The sequence below is a fragment of the Felis catus genome, chromosome D3 (genome assembly GCF_018350175.1).
Source record: "Felis catus isolate Fca126 chromosome D3, F.catus_Fca126_mat1.0, whole genome shotgun sequence".
Lineage (NCBI taxonomy): Eukaryota > Metazoa > Chordata > Mammalia > Carnivora > Felidae > Felis > Felis catus.
In genome coordinates, this window is record NC_058379.1 from 41061556 (window position 1) to 41083956 (window position 22401).

Here is a 22401-nt window from a genome sequence, read left to right on the forward strand (position 1 = left end):
ACTTTTTGATAATCCTACTCTGAGAAATATACTTCCAAGGAAATAGTCCAAAAGAAATAAAAAATAAAGTTAATAAGGATGACTGTGATGAGTCCTAAAGTGAAAATAAAGTGATAGATACAGAGATAGATGAACTAACCAAAAACAAAATTATTGAAACGTGAGGCAGTAGGAACCTGAAAGCAAACCACACCCCTGAACTCACAGTAGGATGCAAGGAATACTAGAAAGGGGCTAACATCGACAAGCCTTGAGATGATACAGAGACTATCATAAAGGATGGGAAAAAATCAAACATAACATAGAGATTGCAATGAAATAAAATGCATTAAGGTACACTGAACAAGCGCTAGAAGTAAATGTAGAATGTTGTAGATATTTGACTTTAACGTTGTTTTTTCCTCCCCTAAACCTTTGCACACAACCATAACAACAGCTATTATTCATGAAAATCAGCTTTGTGGTAAAATCAAGACTGGAAGTCAGATGGCCAAACTCTCAAGCAGAGAACTATAAAGAACACCTTATTTTCCACACTGAAACATGTATTCTACCTCAAGACACCAGGAGGAAAAAACAAGTTGTTGAATCACTTACAAATGAAATGCCTTTCTGAGCAAAGAAAATAAAAGCAAAGGGCAGGAGAAGAGGGAAGAACAGCACATGAGGAAATGCTTCTTCTACATATTCCTGGTGACTGTGGAAATTGCTACAACTTTTTGGAAGGATAACTTGGCAGTAAGTATCAAAATCTCAGAATCCCTTTGCCCCAACAATTACACTTCTAGAAGTTTATTCAAGTAAATAATCAGAGATAAATCCAAAATAGTAACAGAAAAAAATGTTTATTCAAATACTATCTATAAAAAACTACCAACAACCTAAGTGACCAACAGTAGGGGGCTGTGTTCAAATAATCACACTCTCAAAGCCATTAAGTGATATTGCAAACTATTTAATGAATGGTTGTTCATTATAGATTAAATGTAAAAATTAGTTCTAAAATTGTATGTTCTTTACAATGATAGTGGATTAAAGATAAGCATTTCCTTTCATTGCCTTCTGAAATCCCACTAAAATGGCAAAACAAAACAAAAAACAGAACCACGTCACATATAAAAATTAGGAATCAGAATGGTTTTGGGCATTTTAACAGCTGCATTGGAAGCTAGAAGAAAAGGGAGTGATGCTTTCAAAATTCCAAAGGAAAATTATTTCCAATCTAGAACTCTAAAGTAGAATAAAAATATTTTCAGACTATAAAATATTAGGAAGTGTACATCCCATAAAATCTTCTCATAAAACTACTGGAGAATGTGCTCTACCAAAACAAGGGAGTACATTGAGAACAATCAAAGAGTATAGGAAACAGGGAATCGGTGGGAGGGAAACAAGTAAGATCACAGGCTGGCAGCTGTGAACAAGGAAAGAGGATGACCAGTTCCAGGAAGGTGAAACTGATGTGTCTGAACATAATGAGAGGACATCTAAATAATCACCCTGAGGACAGTTCGGGTTAAAATAGGAACAAAGACATTAAAAAAAAAAAAAAAAAAAAAAAAAAAAACAAGCAAAGAAAAATATGAAACAATCACTAACTCTAAAAAAACCAAAAAGCTACATAGGAAAGCCAACAGATTCATAGCATACTACATAGCTCAGCTGTACACATTATCTACCTAGTTACCACAACGTAAATAAGAAGTATTAAGTAAATTAAAAACCTGGTATAAACGGTATGGAAAGGATGAGGGTATAGGAACCATGTGCTGGAAAGCAGATGAAAAGGAGTCATAATTTCACCTTCCATAATGAGAAGTCAATAGATAGGGAGGTTGGGGAGCCTGGATGGCTCAGTAGGTTAAACATCTGACTCTTGATTTTGGCTGAGGTCATGATCTCATAGTTCATGAGTTCAAGCCCTGCCGCAGGCTCTGTGCTAGCCTGCTTGGGATTCTCTCCCTCTCTCTGCCTCTCCCCCACTCATACACGCATGGTACGCACACACATGCGTTCTCTCTCTCTCTCAAGATAAAATAAAATAAATAAACTTGAAAAATAGATATGGAGGTAAATTCCAAAAGACCATCTAAAGAGTTTAAGGTAATTACCCCTGGGAAGGGAAAGTGGGGGAGAAAGGGAGGTCACTGCTTTCCTAATAGTCCTTTTAAAGCTATTCAACTCTTACGGGTTTAAACTTGTATAAAATAAAAATAAAACAAAAGTAACCTATTACGACCCAACAGATCCCCTTCATGTGAGCCCATCATAGTACCTATCAGGACGTATTGCAATTACATGTCTGATGTTTGCCTTTCATGAGTTCAGGGACTGCCTTGTTTTTCACTTTTCCCAAGTGTCTAGTATAGAGCCTGCCAGATAAAGAAGCTCAATAAACATGTGTGGGATGAATAAGTGAATTTTCCTTAACGACATGTACAAGCGGATATAGGAAGGAGAGTAATGTGTGATAACAAAATGTTAGCAGTGAGATTATGTGTAACTAGATATTCCCCTAGACTTTATGAAGATTCTATAATTGATATATATTACTTTTGTCATAGAAATTATTTTAAAATCTATTTTACAAACAACATGGGGAAACACTACAAGTTTCAAAATTGACAATACTTCATGGGAAAACATAATCATTTCAAGACAACTTAAACATCAAATTGGTAAGAAAATCTAGGTTACATTTATTCTCACTCAACTTAAAAAAGAGGAAAGATAAAGTGACATAGAATAAAAGGACAGAAAATTTTTAGCCATAAAAGTCATTCTCTTGATGTTACAATTAAAAGCAAAGGTGAAAATTATCATTGCTTTCTTAGTTATTCACTGAATTTGTGCTACTTCCAAAAAAGTTCACAAACAAATTTAAGAACAACTTCACTGGATACATCGAACTTGGGGCTTACCCATGCAAATCTCTCACCCCAGACAGAATGAGGATGATTCTGATACACCTATTTTTTTTTAATGTTTATTTATTTTTGAGAGAGAGACAGAGACAGAGACAGAATGTGAGCATGGGAGGGGCAGAGAGAGAGAGGGAGACACAGAATCTGAAGCAGGCTCCAGACTCTATACTGTCAGCACAGAGCCAGACGTGGGGCTCGAACCCATGAACCACGGGATCGTGACCTGAGCTGAAGTTGACACTCAACTGACTGAACCACCCAAGCACCCCTGATTCACCTATTTTTAAAACAACAATTAGTTTCTTCAAATTCAGATCTATGGGAGCTTGTAGACAAACAGTAAAAACAAAGCATTGCTACATATGAATCTCTTCGCATCTGTGCCCACACTACCCCAGTCTGAAACCATCAGCCTCCCCTACGCTGATTGCCAAATCCTTTGCTTTCACAAACCAGCCCTAACAAAGCAATTTACTTGCCACACAAAACAAATCAAAACAAAACTGTATTCTGATTGCTACTGCTTCTGCAAATAAATTTGTATGCCACATGTGTCTACTGTAGGCATACATGCGTGTTACTGGAAGACCCTGGAGAGCTCCACATTCTAAATCATAAATCCTACGGTCTGCAGAAGCACTGGAAAGATCAGCGGTGGCCATGCACAGGGAAGCACAAAGAAGTTACCTGTGGCTTTCTTCACGCTGTTTCGAGGCCGAGCGGGTGTGGGGCGGGGAGTCTTCACAGGGTCCCTGGGACCTTCCTGGCAGTCTCCCCCTCTAAAGCCAGGGCAGCACCTCCATTCCAACTGAGTCACCGTCTTGTACTTGGTGACGTATCTGGGTCTGAAGTTCACACGATACCTGCCGAGGAAAAGGGTGGCATCTCTCTTTACTGGCTATTGCCAGCGCCCCGGGCCCCCCTGACTTGTACCCGAATGAAGAGGATCCAGGTCACTCAGGGCTCTGCCTGCCCTCTCCACACTGACCCAGAAGGGACCACTGGTCTTTTCAGTCCAGCCCTGATGCCTGGGGCTCAGCCAAAATCGGACGGGCCTCCTTCATCCATCTTCAACCCACCTGCACTCAGCTGCCCTCCCACTAAAGGCCAGAAAGACAGACAACCTAGACAAGCCTGGCCCCGCAATTCCTAAAACTGAGCTTTTGTTTCGCACACAAATTTTTGTTCCACAATTCACTGCTTTGTGGAGATTTTTTTTCTGGTGTAACTCAGGATCATTTGTTTTGTACTTTATTTATTTTTAAATGTTTGTTTTTTTTTAAAAGAGAGAGAGAGCACGAGTTGAGGAGCAGAGAGAGAGGGAGACACAGAATCCAAAGCAGGCTCCAGGTTCCAAGCTGTCAGCACAGAGCCCGACGCGGGGCTCGGACCCACGAACCATGAGATCATGACCTGAGCCGAATTCGGACACTCAACCGACTGAGCCACCCAGGCGCCCCCTTTTTTTTTTGTATTTTAAAGAAACCTCCCTGACACCTTCGTCTCCACAGCATTTGTGCTTTCATCTTGGCACCTTCCTTCCCGCAAAGGCAGCAGGCCGTGAGCCTTCCGAGAGGGCACCTCATGCTAGCTGTGTCCAGACCTTTTCAAAAAGATGCCCTGGGGGCGCCTGGGTGGCTCAGTTGGTTAAGCGTCTGACTTCAGGTCACGATCTCACCATTGGTGAGTTCGAGCCCCACATTGGGCTCTGTGCTGTTAGGGCAGAGCCCGCTTCAGATCCTCTGTCTCCCTCTTTCTCGGCCCCTCACTTGCTTGCGCTGTCTCTCTCTCAAAAATAAAATGAACATTTAAAAAACGATTATAAAAATAAATACATAAATAAAAATAAAAAATAAAAAGATTCCCTGATTTGTAGAGCTAATGGTAGAAATAAGGATCCCTTTTTAAGTGCACGTTCCCCCATGCACGTGCATATCACACCGAGATTCTTGTGATAGCTGTGAAGTCCTCCAGACCCAGCGCTGGGCCTGGGCCAGAGAGTGGCAACCCAGCAGCCCCCCGTACACTCAGAGGATGGATGCAGGGGTCTAACACCCCCAGGTGCCCCTGCTCACAGCACAGATGCGGGCCACTCCTTAACTTATCCCAGCTTCTTCTTCCAGCTTGGAAGCATGGCTCTCTAGAACGTCCTCACTGTCTCTTCACTGTGAATACCAGCACTAGCAGCTGCCCTCCTCCTTGGGGGCCAATTCCCTGAAAGGAATCAGCTCTCTGTCACTTCCTAGGACTGTGTGCTGCTCAGAGGGGCGTTGGGGGGCCCATGGGGACTGGTGCCGGTCAGGTGACTCCACCTCAGCACCAGCCTTGCTGAGGGTGTAGTTCAAAGTCACACTCCCAAGAAAATTGCAAATTAGTAAATGTAATGGGCTTTTGGCATCCTTCCTGAGGGTCAAAACCATGACAACTAAAACTTTAGGTGTAAGGAACTCCCCCATCGCCAGGACCCGAGGTGATCCTCTGGAATTCCCAGAAGGCCCTGGGGACAGCACTGACCCAAATGTTAGTGTCCCAACACCTGTCTCTGTCCCTGGTTCACCGGCCCTTCTAGGGCAGTGGTTCGAAACCTTAGCTGAGTGTCAGAATCACTAGGGAAGAGTGAAAAACTGCAGACGCCTGGCTCTCACCCTCAGAGATTCTATTTACTTGGCTTGCAGTGGGGCCTGGGGACACAAGTTTTGAGAAGCCCCAGAGGGAGACTTTTTCAAAACAGAAGACAAAGCCGAATGAATGAAACAGAAAAGGGGGGGGGGGGCATGGGGCAAGACCTCGCTTCTAGGTTATTTATTCCCTCTTATTGCCACCACACATCCCATTAAGGCCTAACTATTTATAGAGTTTCCCCTTTTCACAAATGGGAAAACAGAGGCTCACAGAGGTTAAGTGACCTGTCCAAGTTCCAACCGTCAGGAAGGGCCAGGGCTGGGATTTAAACCCAAGTGTTTGCCCCTGTACCCCAGACGGTCCTCCCAACACACAGAAGCAGAGACTCGGGTGGAGAGAACTCCACCCACCCAGAGATGTTCCAGAAGGCCATGTAAGCAGGGTCAAAGGACAGCTGCCATCCCCATTCAGCAAACACTTGTCTGAACAATCTGACATGGTCCACATTAGCCCCCAGCCCCCTAGCACCCAACCTACCAAAAGAAGTCCCTGTGTGGTCCTAAAAACTATTAAAAAAAAAAATCAAGAGTGCTTGCCTCAGCAGCACATATACTAAAAAAAAAGAAGAAGAAGAAGAAGAAAGAAAGAAAAAATTCCACTTCATTGTTTTGCATGTTCAAGTATAGCATAATGCTGCAAAAATGTGTAATCTCAGAAAAACTTGGTTCCTCTGAGCATTTAAGACTGAATGTGAAAATGTGTTTGCTCTCGGGTTTTGTACACGTGCCAGCAGATGACAGCCCATAGCAAACCCTTTTGGACGCGGCTGCGAGGGACCAGGAGAGCAAACCCTGAGCCTGCGACCCGCACCCCCCACCCAGAGGCCTCAGCCCCAACCACAGAGCTGAGTATAAGAAAGTGCTTGCCTTTCCAACACACCTCATTATTTTCTTTAAAGGCAGTTATTATTTTGGAGCCAGCTCATAACTTAGGAAAGTTCCCTGGAGTTCCTGCCTTCCTCTCCAGCCCCACGCACATTCCCCGCTCCCACCCTCTGCCTAATCGGCTTGCTGTAGGGTTTCCGGTTTGCGGCAATGGAGTTCAGGTTGACAGCATTTCTAACCGAGTTTTAAGTCCAGCGTGTGGAAGAGGCCTTCCTGGCTAGTGATGACAGCTGGAAGTGATCAGGCGGCCACCTCCAGCCATGGGAAAGCTCACGTTCCGACTGCTCCGTGCACAGGGACATAGATCCCAGAGGCGGCCACGGGTCCTCAATCTGGGGGATGTGAGGGAAAGAGGTAGGGTTGTGCAACCCCGCAGCCCCACTGGGATTTTCCCTGCAGAAACGGGTTCCTGCCTCCATCAGAGCCAGCCAGTAGGTCCTCCAGAGGATGGGGGGAACACAGCATGATGCCCAGATCCTCCTTCTGTCCCTCAGTGCTCTGCAGGACAATATCCCCGACAGGGAGCTTTAAAAGAAAAAAAGCTCACGTCTTTACACTCAAAATTCTAATTTAACTGGCCTGGGGGCAGGGGTGTCCAGGCATGTGTACCTTTCAAAAACTCCCCAAGTAACTGTCAAGTTGAGAAGGGCAGCCCAAAAGTCAGGGCACCCATAGGCCCTCCCTCCTCACGGGAGCTTGGAGCCTCTGAGGCAACCAGGCAGGGGAAGTGAATCGACCGAAAGCAGCCCAAGTGTTAACTCCAAGGGCCCATGGGCTATAAGCACACAGAAGGTGCCCCACGGACACTTAGTGAATCAGCTGACTGCACCCAGCTGAGGGACTGATAGCCAAAGGGACAGAGTCAAGGCGGTGCTGGGCTAAAGCTGGAAGGCTGACTCAGGCTACAGCCTTGGCCCCCATCCCAGTCTTGGGCAGGGACTGTAACAAAATCCTAACCCCCAGGGGAGCCCTGGCCACAGCTGCCTCAGGTGCTCTTGGGGGCTCCCGGTGGGGGAGGGGGGTTGGCAGCCCGAGCCTGCCCCCCCACTAGCCAGCACTCCGCAACTCAGCCTCTCCTCAACTCTCCTCCCCCACCATCTACCTCTGAAACCCTTTTGGGGTGGGGGTGGGGGTGGGGAACAAGGGTTCACCATTTTTAGGAGTTCATCCACTGTGTCTAATGTGTAATATTAGATCAACCCAGAAGATTCTCCTGAGAAGGAAGGTGGCAAGAAAAGGACTGGAAAAGTTGAATCAGGGTTCAGGGACCACATGACTGGAATGTACACATTAAAACAAAATATGACAAAATGATTGTGCCTCCATTGGACATCTATCACCCCCCGATAAAGACTTCTTCCTACTGACAGATAGCGTATTCTTTCATAATACGCTTTGGTTCACACTTGTTCAGTGTTTGTCTTTTCACAGACCATAAGCCCTACGAGGGCGAGAATTCCTGTTGGTTTTGTTCTCTACAACATCCCCATTTTTAAAGACAGCAATCTGTCCTATTGTAGGTGCTCAATAAAGAATGAAGTATTAATCATTAATCAAACAATAATGAATGATACTAAGTCTTCTTTTGACATGGTTTTGGGGAGTCCAATGTCCATATTAAAAGCCCCAGAGTTGTCCTCAGGTCTAACCCCAACCGATGAGAATTCCTAAGTCTTCCCAGAACAAAATCAAGCTCCAGAGTCCTCGGGTCATAATGAGTTAGGCAAGAATCAAACACCAGAAGGTGACCTTCAGTGGTGTTGTCCAGTTATATAGCCATTAATCAGGTGTGGCTATTTTAATCTAAAGTGATTAAAAGTAAACAAAGTTGAACATTCATTTCCTCAGTCACAGTGGCCACATTTGAGGTGCTCAGTAGCCACATGCAGTATTAGCATGAACATCTCAGTCATTACAGGGAGGTCTCCGGGACAGAGCTGGCCTAGACCTTCATGAGACTATCAAGGGAATGGCAATGGGCACACATCTGTTCATCTCTTCATTCCTATCTCACACCCACCCATCTTCTCTCTCCTCCCACATTCCTTCCGGGTTGCCAGTAGAAGGCTTTTCAGAAATAGCCACACATCACTGGCAGAGGATCATGTAGACAGCTGTTCTACAAGGTAAGGCTCATTTCCCTGCATTTAGTATTCGCCTGTAACTTCTTATTTGATTCATGCCACTAACAGTGCACAAATCTACAGCCCAGTGCCCCACTGACTGGGATTCCTCCCAAGAACAGACTTTCTAGTAAATTCCTCTCTTTCTTCCAGGCACTGGCTTGTCCCCAAAGCCCCGGAGCCAACTCTTCTTGCTTCATCCCATGAGTGGTCCCGTACAGTATTGACTGGAATGGACTCTCAGGATGGAGAAGGAAGCTAGAAAGAAGAGGTGCCTCCTTCTCTTTTGTAGGGAGCATCCTAGGCCTGAAGGGATAACCACTGATCTGGGACAAAGTCAGCATGTACATACAAGCAAGAAGTCATTTCATGGAGTTTTCAGGATGCACAACCAAGGCAGACTCGGTTATCTGGCATTCAGGTACTACACCAAGTTTTCCACATCCAGACATGGTAACTGATTTTTGTTTTTAACTGTGGTAAATATGTATAACATGTGGGTAAAATACCCATAACATAAAATAAACAAGTGGGACTACATTGAACTGAAAAGCTTCTGCACAGCAAAGGGAACCATCATAATAAACATGCAACCTATTGAATGGGAGAAAATATTTGCAAATCCTGTATCTGATAAGGGGCTAATATCCAAATACATAAAGAACTCATACAACTTAAAGCAAAATGTGAGTGTATGTGTGTATATATATATATATGTATATATATGCATATATATATGCTTAAAAAGTAGGCATATAAGTAGGCATAAAAAGTAGTATACGTGTGTGTGTATATATATATATATATATATATATGTATATATATATATATATGTTTAAAAAGTAGGCAGAGGATCTGAATAGACATTTTTCCAAAGAAGACATCCAGATGGCCAACAGGTTCATGAAAAGGTGCTCAACATCACTACTCATCGGGGAAATGCACATCAAAACCATAATGAGATATCACCTCACGCCTGTCAGTGTGGCTGGTGTCAAGAAAGACAAGAAATAGTAAGTGTTGGTGAGGATGTGGAGAAAAGGGAACCCTGGTGCACTGTTGGTGGCAATGTAAACAGGAGCAGCCACTATGGAAAATAGTATGGAGATTCCTCAAAAAATTAAAAACAAAACCACCATATGATCCAGCAACCTTACTTCTGGACACTGATCTGAAGAAACACTAACTTGAAAAGATAACTGCACCCCCATGTGCACTGCAGCATTACTCGCAATAGCCAAGATTAGGATGCAACTTACATATCCATGGATAGACACTTGAATGAATGGATGGATGGATGGATAGATGCATGGATGGATGAATAAAGATGTGGTACACACACAGACATATACACACACAGGAATATTAGCCATAAAAAAGAATGAAATCCAGCCACCTGTGACAACATAGATAGAACCTGAGGGTATTATGCTAACTGAAATAAGTCAATGGCACCTGGGTGGTTCAATTGGTTAAGTGCCCGACTCAGTTTAGGCTCAGGTCATGATGTCAGGGTTCTAGGAGTCCAAACCCCGCATCAGGCTCTGTGCTAGCAGTGCAGAGCCTACTTGGGATTCTCTCTCCTTCTCTCTCTGCCCCTCCCCCACTCATGCTGTATCTGTCTCTCTCAAGATAAATAAACTTAAAAATAAATTTAAAGGGCACCTGCATGGCTCAGTCAGTTAAGCATTGGACTTCAGCTCAGGTCATGATCACATGGCTCGTGGGTTTGAGCCCCAAGTCAGGCTCTCTACTGACAGCTCAGAGCCTGGAACCTGCTTTGGATTCAGGGTCTCCGTCTCTCTCTGCCACTCCCTCTCACTCTCTCTCTCAAAAATAAACATTAACAAAATTAAAAATGATAAAAATAAAAAAAATAATTAAGTCAGACAAAGACAAATACGATATGATATCACTTATATGTGGAAACAAAAAAACACAAAGTAACTAAAAAACCAAGCTTACAGTTACAGAGAACAGATTGGTGTTTGCCAAGGGTAGGGGATGGGGGTGGGAGAAATGGGTGCACTGTTTTTTTAATTTAAATTAATTGAATAATTTATAATAAAAAAAAAGAATGGGAGAAATGTACCAAGCCCAGGTCTAAAGGGGCCAGGAGAGGACAAGGCTGTAACCAGAGCATTAGGAGAAGGCTGCTGGACAGGAGCTGTGGCCTTTCGTAGAGGAAACAGTCACTGCCCACTTTCACTTGGAGGGAGAGGGCAGGTGACTTACAGTGGCCAGACCAGTGGGAAGCCAGATGGTGAGGGAACCCAGTGACCAGTACTAGTGAGATAATTCTGGAAACAGCAACCAACTGTAAGTATCCCTAGACTAAAAGCAAAAGCCCTTCTCATTAGTTCCCTGAGTGACAGACAAGGAACTTCCCACCCCTGGGCCACAGTTTCATCAATACAATGAAAGGATTAAATTACAATCCATCCAGGTCAGACTCCTAGAACAAAATCAGGAGGGAGAAGGAGAGATAATGGATCTGGGGACAAACAGAAAGTGGCCAGCACATGCTGCTAGACAGGCACAAGGAAACCACAATATCTAAGAAGGAAAGGGGAAAGAGTATGTCAAGAAGGCAGACAAGGTCATATTTCCAGCGCTGCTGAGAGGGTCGAGTAACAGAAGGACTGAGAGATATTGTTCTTAAGACAAGGAGATTCTCGGTGAACTGAGCCAGCGCTGCTCAGATCAATGTTGAGAGAGGACGCTGGGTCAGAATAAAGAATGAAATAAGCAAGAGGAGGTACAGACCAAAAAACCTCTTCCATCAAGTTTGCTTGTGATGGGAAATGAGAAATAGGGTGGTAACCAGGAGGTAAGGGGGGCTGAAGAAGAATATTTTCCCCCTAAGTTCAGGAAAATCCTAACCAGGGAAGAGTGCTGAAAGACAGGATGAAGTAGAGAGGGCAGTGAGAGAGCCATGGAGAAGCATTCCTGGTCCTCATCCAGGAAAGACTGCTCTGGTGAATGAGCCCTGTCTGCGTGGACACGGGGCAGGGGTGAGTGGAGTAGCGTGCAAGGGTATAATTGAGTCAAACCCAGTCCCTAAAAAAGATTACCATCTTAACTATTTTGAAGAGCCCAGTTCAGTGGCATTAAGTCCATTTACATTGTTCACAACCGTCACCCCCATCCATCCCCAGAATTCCTTTCGTTTTCCTAAACTGAAGTTCTGTACCCATTAAACACCAGCTTCCCATTTCCGTCTCCCCAACCTCGGCCCCTGCAACCACCATCTCACTTTCTGTCTCTGTGAATTGGACCTCCCCAGGGACTTCATATTAAGTGGAATCATACAGCATCTGTCCTTTTACGACTGACTTATATCACTTAGCATAATGTCCTTGTAGGAGAAAAAAAAACTTTTCCTCTACCCTCTTAGGTTTGTTCTGGGTCTTGTGAATTAAACCGACAAAAGACAGATTCACAGGAGAAAAGACATCCAAACTGTATGGATGTTAATGTTTTTTACATGCATGGAGGTTTCACAGAAAAGAAGTGAAAACAAGCAGTGGGACTCAGGGGACTATATACCATTTTAACACAGGGTGATAAATTGTGAAGTGACTAGACCAAGGAAAAGGGGTTTGGGCTTCTAGGGGCAATAAATTGTGGGACTATAGCTAGGAAATCTAGAGGGGAAACTCATGGAAGATAAGGGCTATGTCAGTAAGGCTTGCATATGCAGACTTATCTTGGTGCCAACTGTGTATCTACAGTGACAAAGGTCATTCTCTTCAGCCTGGTACAGGAGAGACAGGAAACACAGAACCCTAATTTTAGACAGAAAGAGGGAAGACAGAGGGCTCTTCTTGTCTCTGCTTTTTCTCGACTGTCTTCAGCTCAACATAATCAATATGTCAAAGTGGCATGTTTGGGGTGGCCTGCTCTGAACTCCTTCACCCTCAAGGTTCATTCACGTTGTAGCACGTGTCAAAATTTCCTTTCTTTTCCATAGTAATTCACTTTCACAAAGTTTGGTCTCATGTTCTGATTTAGAGATTGACAAGACAACAAACTAATTTTTCTAAAAACTACTTGTGACAAATGGGGTTTTTTTTCTGGCTTTTGTTATTATTGCTTTTTTTTTTTTTTTTTTAATCAATCAACGAATAAATAGACTTGCTTTTAATGGAAGTAACAACCGAAAATACAGTCAGGCAATAACGGCTATAAAGTTTGAAACTGGAAGTGATTCCATAATGATAGGGAAGGAAAAGTGGTTCTGCACCAGCAGGAGAGACACTTGCCATTTGATTTCAATCCACTCTGTTTTACAATCAAACCTTGGCCATTTGAAACCATATACATCGACAATGACAATCTCTGCAATCCGAGGAGATGACTCTACCCGTCCCAGGTCCCTCCCAATGCTAATTTTCCACAGGATGAAGAAGTCTCCCACACAGGACAAAGTGAAGGAACCAAAGGGCCTTCTTCCTGGTTAAAGCACATCACACACACAAACCACAATTTTCATCTTATCTTTTTCTGCTCCATGACACATTTTTAATTAGATCTCTGCATGGAGAAATTAATGGAAGGAAAGAAATAGAGTATCTTCCTTGACTTTGTTGGCAAATTCATCTAGGTGTTAAAAGCCAGAATGCTCGGGCAAATATATTTCTGAAATACAAAATGCACCCAACAAAACTAAAACCTTGATGAGCCCTGATTGAAATCAGAGTACAAGATAGGTTTGTACACTTAAAAAAGTAATAACAGATCCTAGACCAAAGCAATGTGTTCAAAATGAAAATGTACACACAAGAGACTGTCTGCTTCCCAGTACAAAGGATATATTTGCTGGGGACACCAGGATCGTAAGTTGCTTATTTTTGTTTCCTCTTAAATTAATTTCCTCGCGTACTTAGAGTGGCAAGTTAGATTTCAAAACCTGCAATCTTCTTTACCCCTCAGTAGTTTGCTCGGATCACACAGACTTGTCAAAAGTAATACCCCTGTCCCGACACACCCACCCAGTTCTTTACAATTATCACCCACTTCACCCTGGGGAAGTCTCTGCAGTGGTGAAGGAGGGGGATTCTGGAAAACCACAGCAGCTTAGGGGAGGCTCGGCCACCAGTAGCCAGTGAAGCTGCTATTCTTACATTCCTTCCGCGAAGGCTTGCATTGGAACATTGCATTGCATGTTCCAAAAGTACAGGGCGTGGCCGGCACCGTGAAATACAGCTTATGCATGCGTTCCTACGCATTCACATTCTTAGTTTTAACTTCCTGACTTTGGGAAATCCATTACAAAAGTCAAGCCACCGTGGGAAGGCTCACTGTCCCAGCTTTCTGGAGGGTTCTGTAATTGTAATCCACCATTAATGAAAGCCCACATTCCCCCACAGGATTCTTTCCAGGACGGTCATCATCGCTGCTGCAGCCTGCTTCCCCAGATAAATTCTATACTGTTCCTTCTCAAGCTTACATCATGTTTCCTTGTTCCTGGAGCCAGAATCTCAGGACACTCCTCCTGCTCTTGCTCCGGTTTCCCACAGCGTGAGCCATGAGAACATCTGCCGGCCTCAGCCTGTCTCAGGATGCTCACCACAGATACAACTTCCCATGGTTTGGGGATCCAAACCTTTCCTTTCAGAACTACCAAATAACTAGTTTGATTATTTCCTCTTTTTTTTTTTTAAGGGCAAAAATCATTTCCGCAAATTCTGCTACGAAACTCAAAGTCATTTCAAAATCCTCTTTCCTGTGTTTCCTTGGACTTGGTTTGCAACATCCAACCTTCCCCTTTAGGGATCTTGGTCCTTTGGATGAAGACTATGGATGCTGGCAAGCTTTAGACCACACCTGTGACTTGGTGAGGTCCTTCAGACGCCTAGAAAATCCCGAGACAGTAGGAATGTCTCAGCAGATACAAAAACACCACCTTCTTCCTTTGGGCGAATTCATTCTCAGTAAAAGCAATAATCTGGGAATTGAAAATACAGGAACACTTGTATTTCTTTTCTAATTTATGACATTGGGGAGAAAAAGTACGAAAATAGTCTAGTTTCATATTTCTCACATTGTCCAGGATAACCCAATATTACTTTAGGGTTTTAAAAAAAATGTTTTTAATGTGTATTTATTTTTGAGAGAGTGAGACAGAGTTCGAGTGGGGGAGGGGCAGAGAGAGAGGGAGACACAGAATCTGAAGCAGGCTCCAGGCTCCGAGCTGTCAGCACAGAGCCCGATGCGGGGCTGGAACTCATGAACCGCAAGATCATGATCTGAGTCAAAGTCAGACGCTTACCCGATTGAACCACCCAGGCACCCCACTTTAGGGTTTTTTTAATCAACACTTAACACAGGGAAGTGGAGACATTTTCATCCACCTCCACTCTGCTTAGAAAGAGCATGGTTTTCCTTTCGAAGGGGCTGCGACAGCCCAGGTCTGAAGGTGTGGACAAGTAGGGGGTGAGCAAAAAGAAGAATTTGGCTTATTTGCTTTCAAATGGGTGGGGGTGACAGAGCAGGAGGCCACTGGAGGAGGCAGAAGTGAAGAGGAACTATTCTCCGAGGTGACTTAGGGTGGCCAGTGGATTTTCAAGGTTGGCATCACTATGGCATCCTCTAACAATTTGTATTGCCACAGTGTCCAGCAAAGTCCTCACTGCTCATGCAGGCTTGTTGGATTGGAGTTTTCTCTGGGGACTGGAGGGTGTATGTTGGCCAACTCCATGGGGTTCTGAGACAGCCACACAGAACCCACATACACAGTGGGCTATGGGAGAGTTGGCCTTGGACACTATCCCAGTCTACAGGAAAGCTTCTGGGCATCCACAATTCTTGCAAATTAAGAAGGGAGTGAGACAAATATATAGACTTTGAGGTGAAAGGGGGCCCAAATGACACTAGTTTTTCTTTTTTTAAGTTTGCTTATTTATTTTGAGAGAGAGAGAGAGAGAGAGAGAGAGAGAGCGAGCATGAGTGGAGGAGGGGCAGAGAGAGAATCCGAAGCAGGCTCCACACTGTCAGCATGCGGCCTGATGCAGGGGTTGAATTCACTAACTGTGAGATCGTGACCTGAGCTGAAATCAAGAGTTGGATGCTTAGCTGACTAAGCCACCCAGGCTCTCCTGACCTCTATTACCTAGTTTTAAAGATAGGTGGCTAGCTTCCATTTCCTTGAAATCATGTTGTTGTTTTTAAGAAAAATGACATAGATTGCATTACTGTGCTGTTTTGTTTTTTTGTTTTTTTAGGTAAAACAATTAAATATTTGGTTTAAATAATGGTTCTCATCCTGCTAACAAGCAGGTTCCTAAGCTGGCCCATAACCGAAAGCCCTCACTGAAACTGGCTTCAATTTTTACAAACAAAATGTAAAAGCAAGCAGGATATTTTCAAAGCCACAGAATTAATCTTTAAAATACTTCCCTATGTTTTTAGAATTTAACTTTCTCAAAATGAAGTTCTGTCTTTTGTCATTTTAACTTCCCAGTAACACCAAACCATTCTTTATAGTTGTGTTAAAAAAAAAAAAAAAAAAAAGAGAGATAACAGAACCAAAACAGAGTCACTTGCGCTAAGCCTCATGTCAGCAAATCAAGTTGAATTTTGATTTACAATCGTGTAACATGAACTCTTACAGAAGGAAAGCTGTCTCTTCTATCAGAGAGATAGTCAACATACACTCACATCTTGGCAAAAAACTTTTAAAGGTTATATTGAGACTGCCAGTTCAGGAAATTACATTGTATCATTACCCTGATTGATTTAACTAGAATCCATCACATTTCAAATCCTCATTTTAGCTATAAGCCCCTATATTTTCATTCAGTATTTACAATTATTTTCAAGATTATATGTGTGTCACAATTCCTTTTTTTAATTTTTTAACGTTTGTTTATTATTGAGGGACAGAGACAGCATGAGAGGGGCAGCGAGAGGAGGAGACACAGAATACAAAGCAAGCTCCAGGCTCTGAGCTGTCAGCACAGAGCCGGATACAGGGCTCGAACTCACAAACCACGAGATCGTGACCCGAGTCGTAGTTGGACGCTTAACCGACTGAGCCACCCAGGCGCCCCTCACAATTCCCATTTTAAAAACACAAGCCACAGGGGCGCCTCGGTGGCTCAGTCAGTTAAACACCAAATTCTTGATTTTGGCTCAGGTCATGATCTCACAGTTTATGGGTTCGAGCCTCATGTTGGACTCCATGATGATTCTGTGAAGTCTTCCTGGGATTCTCTCTCTCTGCCCCTTCCCGACTCATGCTCATGCATGCTGTTTCTCTGTCAAAATAAATTAATACTTATAAATGAAATGCATACACTCTGTGTGTCGTGTACATGCAGGATATATAAATTTATCATAGGGCAAAAATTTGCAAAAAGACTAAAAATATGGGTTCCTTCTTGGGGCGCCTGCGTGGCTCAGGCAGTTAAGCGTCCGACTTTTAGTTCAGGTCATGATTTCATGGTTCATGAGTTCAAGCCCCATGTCCAGCTCTCTGCTGTCAATGTGGAACCTGCTTTAGATCCTCTGTCCCCCACTCTGTCTCTGCCCCTCCCCCACTCGTTCGTTTTCTCTCTCTCAAATAAATTTTAAAAAACATTAAAAAATATATATGGGTTCCTTCCATAATAATGGTCTCAATGGCCCATGTGAAGAATTATAGTTGGCTCCTGACCACAGGTGATGAATAATGAGGCGCTGACTATCCCAGGGACAAAGGCAATCCTGCCATAACCTTCAAATGACGGTCCTTGAACTATCTTGACTTCCTTCACAACACGTGGTCCTTTTTATCAATACCCTTGACAACAGACCACACAGATCACTCAGTGACAGCTCTTCATGTACCCTCACCCCCACGCAGTGCTGTTGCACTTAAACACAGAGGAGAGGTCACCTGGCCATTAGACTGGGCCGCTGCTTCTCAACCTCTGCATTGCCTGGTCTGCTTCCCCCACCACACCCAGCACAGGTCCAACAGGGACTGTGGCCAGTCTCCTGACAATGCCCTTCCCACCACCCCTTGCCCACACCCCTCCTTCTCCCCGCTCAAATCTACTTTGCACACACTGCCTGATCAGCATTTGGAAGCAAAGTTCTGATGGTGTCCCAGAACAAAAACTTTCCATGACTCCCCTTGCCTAAATGATAAAGCCTAACCTCCTAACACTGGCTGTTACAGGTTGAATTGTCATCTCCAAAAAGATTTGTTAGAGTCCTCACCCCCACCCAGTCCCTCAGAATGTGACCTTATTTAAAGATAGGGTCTTTACACAGGCAATCAAGTTAAAATGAGGCCATTGGGATGGGCCTCACTAATCCAATGAGTGGTGTCTGTATAAGAGGAAACTCAGACACAGAGACACATACAGAGGGAAAGGATGTGACAGACACTGGCAGGAAGGTGACCATCTACCAGCCAGGGAGAACAGCCCCGAGCAGCACCTTCCCTCAGCCCTCGGGAGGATCCTGGCCTGCGGACGCCCCTTCATTTCCCACCTCTAGGCCCCAGCCCATGTTTTCTTGTTTTATGCTGGTGTCTTCTCAAATATGCTGCACATATTCAACTAGAACAATCTTTCAAAGCCCTGCTAAGATGTCATCACCTGCAAACATGTTCTCAGATTCCTCCTGGCTGGGAATAATTCCTTCCACCTCTGAACATCCTCAGCTATTTGTACTTCTGTATAGCAATTCTAGTTTCTACCTTTTATTTTATAATTATTTCTCTCTATGTCTCATTTCACTGACTGGATATGAACTTCCGGAGGGCAAGAGAGAGGTTGGGTTCCTTCCTGGATCCCAATGGGGCCTAGTCCTGGGCCACACATAGTCCTTTCACAAAAATATTTATTTAATGAAACTGAGTAACCAAGAGTCCGCAAAGAAGTCTTCTTTACCCTATTGAGTTTTCTGCCAGTTCGAAGTGGCTTAAGTTAATTATGTGGCCTAAATCCAACATTTTCCAGGGTTATAAGTGTGAAATGCGTTTTTCTTACTCCACTATAGTTTTATCTATGCTCTCATCTGTTAGATATTTACCATCTAATTTGCCTTCAGAAAAATCAGAGAAGTGACCTTGCTATCAATACAAATGATTTTCTACACCATTTTGCCACAAGGAAGTCCCCAGCTACAAAAACCATATACCAATGGTGGTATACGCATACAAAGGAATAGTACTCAACAATACAAAGTAATCAAGTATTGATACATAGTACAACACGATGTACCTCAACATAATTGTGGAGTGAACAAAGGCTAAAGGCTAACCTAAGAGTACATACTGTATGACTATTTACATAAAACTCTAGAAAATGCAAACTTATCTATGGAAAGCGGATCAGCAGTTGCCTAGGGAGTGTGTGGGGAGAAACTGGAGGGAAGGATTGCCAAGGGGCATGAGGAAACTTTTGGGAGAGATGGTTATATTCAATGTCTTGATTTGGATCTTGGCTTTAAGGGTGCATACACATATCAGAACAATTACACAACTTTAAACATGTATGGTTTGTGTATGTAGATCATACCTCGATAAAGCTGTTTTGTATAATATATATTATATAATATATATTATATATGTCATATATATATTATATAATATATATTTTATATATATTATACACACACACACACACACACACACACACACACGCATTTTTGCATTAGGGTGCCTTAAATCTCTTCAGGACTGTGAAATCAAGTACCAGATGGTCTTGCCCTGACTATCTAATAATATAGCTCAGCTTAAAAAAAAATAAATTAATTAAATTAAATCTATATTTAAGCTAAGTTTCTACCAGTAGAAACCAAAACCACAGCATTAAGTCTTTTTCACAGTTTCAAAATGAGGATCTAACTAAAGTTTTTAGTGTTTTGTTTTGTTTTGTTTTTAACATATTGGATTACTCTTTTGCTTTAACCATTTGCTTTATCTGTTGGGGGTTTAGACCTAATATTTATTTTTGTACTTTCAAAGGTATGGATCGGTGACTAAGGAAGACAGTCAAAACAATTTTCTTTTTTTATAACAGCCTTCAAATTGTCATTTATATTAAATAACACACAAAACATCAAAGATATAAATCAGCATTCTAAAATACGACAAGGGATGACTACTCTTTGGGATTATTATTTTCTCAGTGACAATTCTGACAAGAGGTGCTTAGAGGGTGCCATGCTATTTGGTTCAGGAAACAAGCCATAGATGGTGTTTCTGCCTTCCCTCCTGCACCTCCAGTGAGCAAGGCATCTGGGTTATATCTCGCCGTTTTTGCAATAATGCAACGGAACGACTCGCAAATATCTTGTGAGTTGCCAGAAGATGACGCAGAGTGTTGGGATGGGAAAAGGGTGCCTCGTTTATCATGACCAAGCCAGAGCTCTGACCTGGCGCTGTTGTCCTGGAAAGCAGCTGAAAAGCAGGCCCCCTGACGCATAAACAAACCTGAAAGCTGTCAGGACAGCTGGCCAGACTGGAGATTCTGGAATGTTCAAAATACTCAGAAAGGCTCCGCTCTGCCTCCCTGCCCAAAGCCTTCATTCCACCAGCACGTGAGAGCTCTTTGCGTTGACACGGACACTAGCCAGAGAAACACTTTAATGGTGAAAAGATCTCCCGCGATCGCTAGATTGTGAAACTCACCCCGCCCTGGGTTCTGTTGCAATCACGGCCACAGCTATGGGGCTCTGTTTTCAAGATACATGGAAAACCTCAGCAGAAAAACAAGTGGCATTTTCACTACAGTTTAGGGAAAAAAAAAAAAAAAGAATGTAGGTCCCTATCCCATGATCCTTCAACAGCATCCCTGCTGGGCAGCTGTAGAGAAACAAGTTGCAGCAAGAAGGAATCTCTAGAACCTTGTTTTATAACGGACTGTGAGCAAATTGCTGTAAAAGGCAACCAAATAAAGCCCATTCAGCAGACCCTGGACAATCACAAATATGTACGAAGATGGGGAATGTTAGGAAACAGGTGAAAAGGTCGCATAGAAAATTCCCTTTCATCGAAATGGTCAGCCTGAGAAGGCTTCACCTAAAACCACTGGTCTCTTAACCAAATGCCTAGTAAAACATACTGGCCTGAAAGGCTGACACTGCAGAAAATACTTTTTAGGCGTATTCCCTAATCTAATATTTTCTTAGTGGAAAGTAGGGGAAAAAAATTTAAAGAAGAACAGCCGGATTCTAACACACCCAGAAAAGTTTGCTTCTACAGCATTTCCAAACTAGGGATTTGGTGAGTTTGAACTCTCCCTTTTTTCCAGTGCCCATCACCACTGTAAAACAGGAAGGAAAGAAGAAAACTTATGGGTGAGTTTCACTTCAATCATTTCATTATTTTCCTCCAACATATACACTGCTGTCACATTGACAACTACTATGTTCCTCTCTCGAGCCATCCAGGAAAATTGTGCTTTATAAGGACAAGTCAGGTTCACCTCCTCTTATCAAGTGGTTCTTTGCTATTTTTAACTCCAGAAGGCTGCTTCACCAAGGACAGAAGCAGTTAATTCCAAGTAGTAAAACGTCAGTGTGTGTTTGGACCAGCAATAAATCAGCACATTTGGGTCACAGTGTGTAAGTCGTCTGAACACTGGCATAGTCTGTCAGTTTTAGGTTACAAAAATTTAATGTTTATTTATTTTTGAGAGAGAGAGAGAGAGAGAATGAGTAGGGGTGGGGTGGGGGGGGGAGGGAGAGAGAAAGAGAGAGAGAGAGAGAGAGAGAGAGAGAGAGAGAGAGAGAGAGAGAGAGAGAGAAGCCCAGGCAGGCTCTGCACTGTCAGCACAGAGTCCGATGTAGGACTCAAGTTCATAAACCATGAGATCACAACCTGAACTAAAATCAAGAGTCGGATGCTTAACCGACTGAGCCACCCAGGTGCCCCTAGGTTTTAAAATACAGTATGTAAAACTCTGGGATCTGCCAGGTGCAGTACCTACTGCATTATTCACACTCAGTAAATGTGAGTAACATCCTGCTGTTACCAACCCGAGGAAGAGGGCTTTTTTCTAAAGGCAAAGGGTTAGAGCAGCGTGGTGGCGGGCTGAAAGGTGGCGGGAGGATGGGCAGCGTTCGCCCACTGCTCATGAAACCTGGGACATCCCAGCTAGCTCTCTGCTGAGCTACCACAGGCAGGCACGCATCTGCAGAAGCAGCACTCAGTGCCCACGGCAAGTGGAACGTTCACTTTAAATCGACTGTATTCATTTACGTGCACTCCCCAAAGAAACCATAACTGGCTCTGCCTTCCAAAGCAATCTCTAAGTTATTAGCTTCATGTCTAAAAGTTGATTTTCATTTCATTTCATTTGCTTAATTATCTTAGTTTACCGAATTTATTTCTCTTGATTTTATTTTATTAATGGGCTCTAATCCCAACATGGGGCTTGAACTCACCACCCAGTGATCAAGGGTCCAATGCTCCCCCGACTGAGCCAGCCAGGTGCCCCGTGAAATTATTTCATTTTTTAGCACCTCAGCCTCTAACGTGTCCAGAAGCACTGATTTCAAACTCAAAGCCTTCAAAGATGAGCCCACCTGAGAGGCAACAACACTCCAAACGATGAGAATAGGCGTGTTCATGAGACATTCCTGCTGAGTATACCCTATATGAGTATGATAGTGCACTTTTAACAAGTTCTGTCAGCTACGGTATCCCACTAGTAACGTAGAGATGGAAAAAAAAAAAAAAAACAAAACAAAAAGCAAAAAACATACCTCAGACAGGTTGAAGGACTTGCCTGAAGTCATACAGCTCAGTGGTGGTAGAGCTCAGGCCAGAAGCCAAGTTTTTTATTT

General features: G+C 43.3%; 1 protein-coding gene across 1 annotated transcript in view; it reads right to left on the reverse strand.

Moving 5' to 3' along the window:
- EMILIN2 (elastin microfibril interfacer 2) overlaps nucleotides 1–22401 on the reverse strand; it is a 51054-nt gene that overhangs the window by 20744 nt on the left and 7909 nt on the right. The window contains exon 3 of the mRNA XM_006938804.5: nucleotides 3612–3787. Within this exon, the coding sequence (XP_006938866.4) occupies nucleotides 3612–3787 (176 nt within the window). The remainder of the gene's footprint in view (nucleotides 1–3611; nucleotides 3788–22401) is intronic.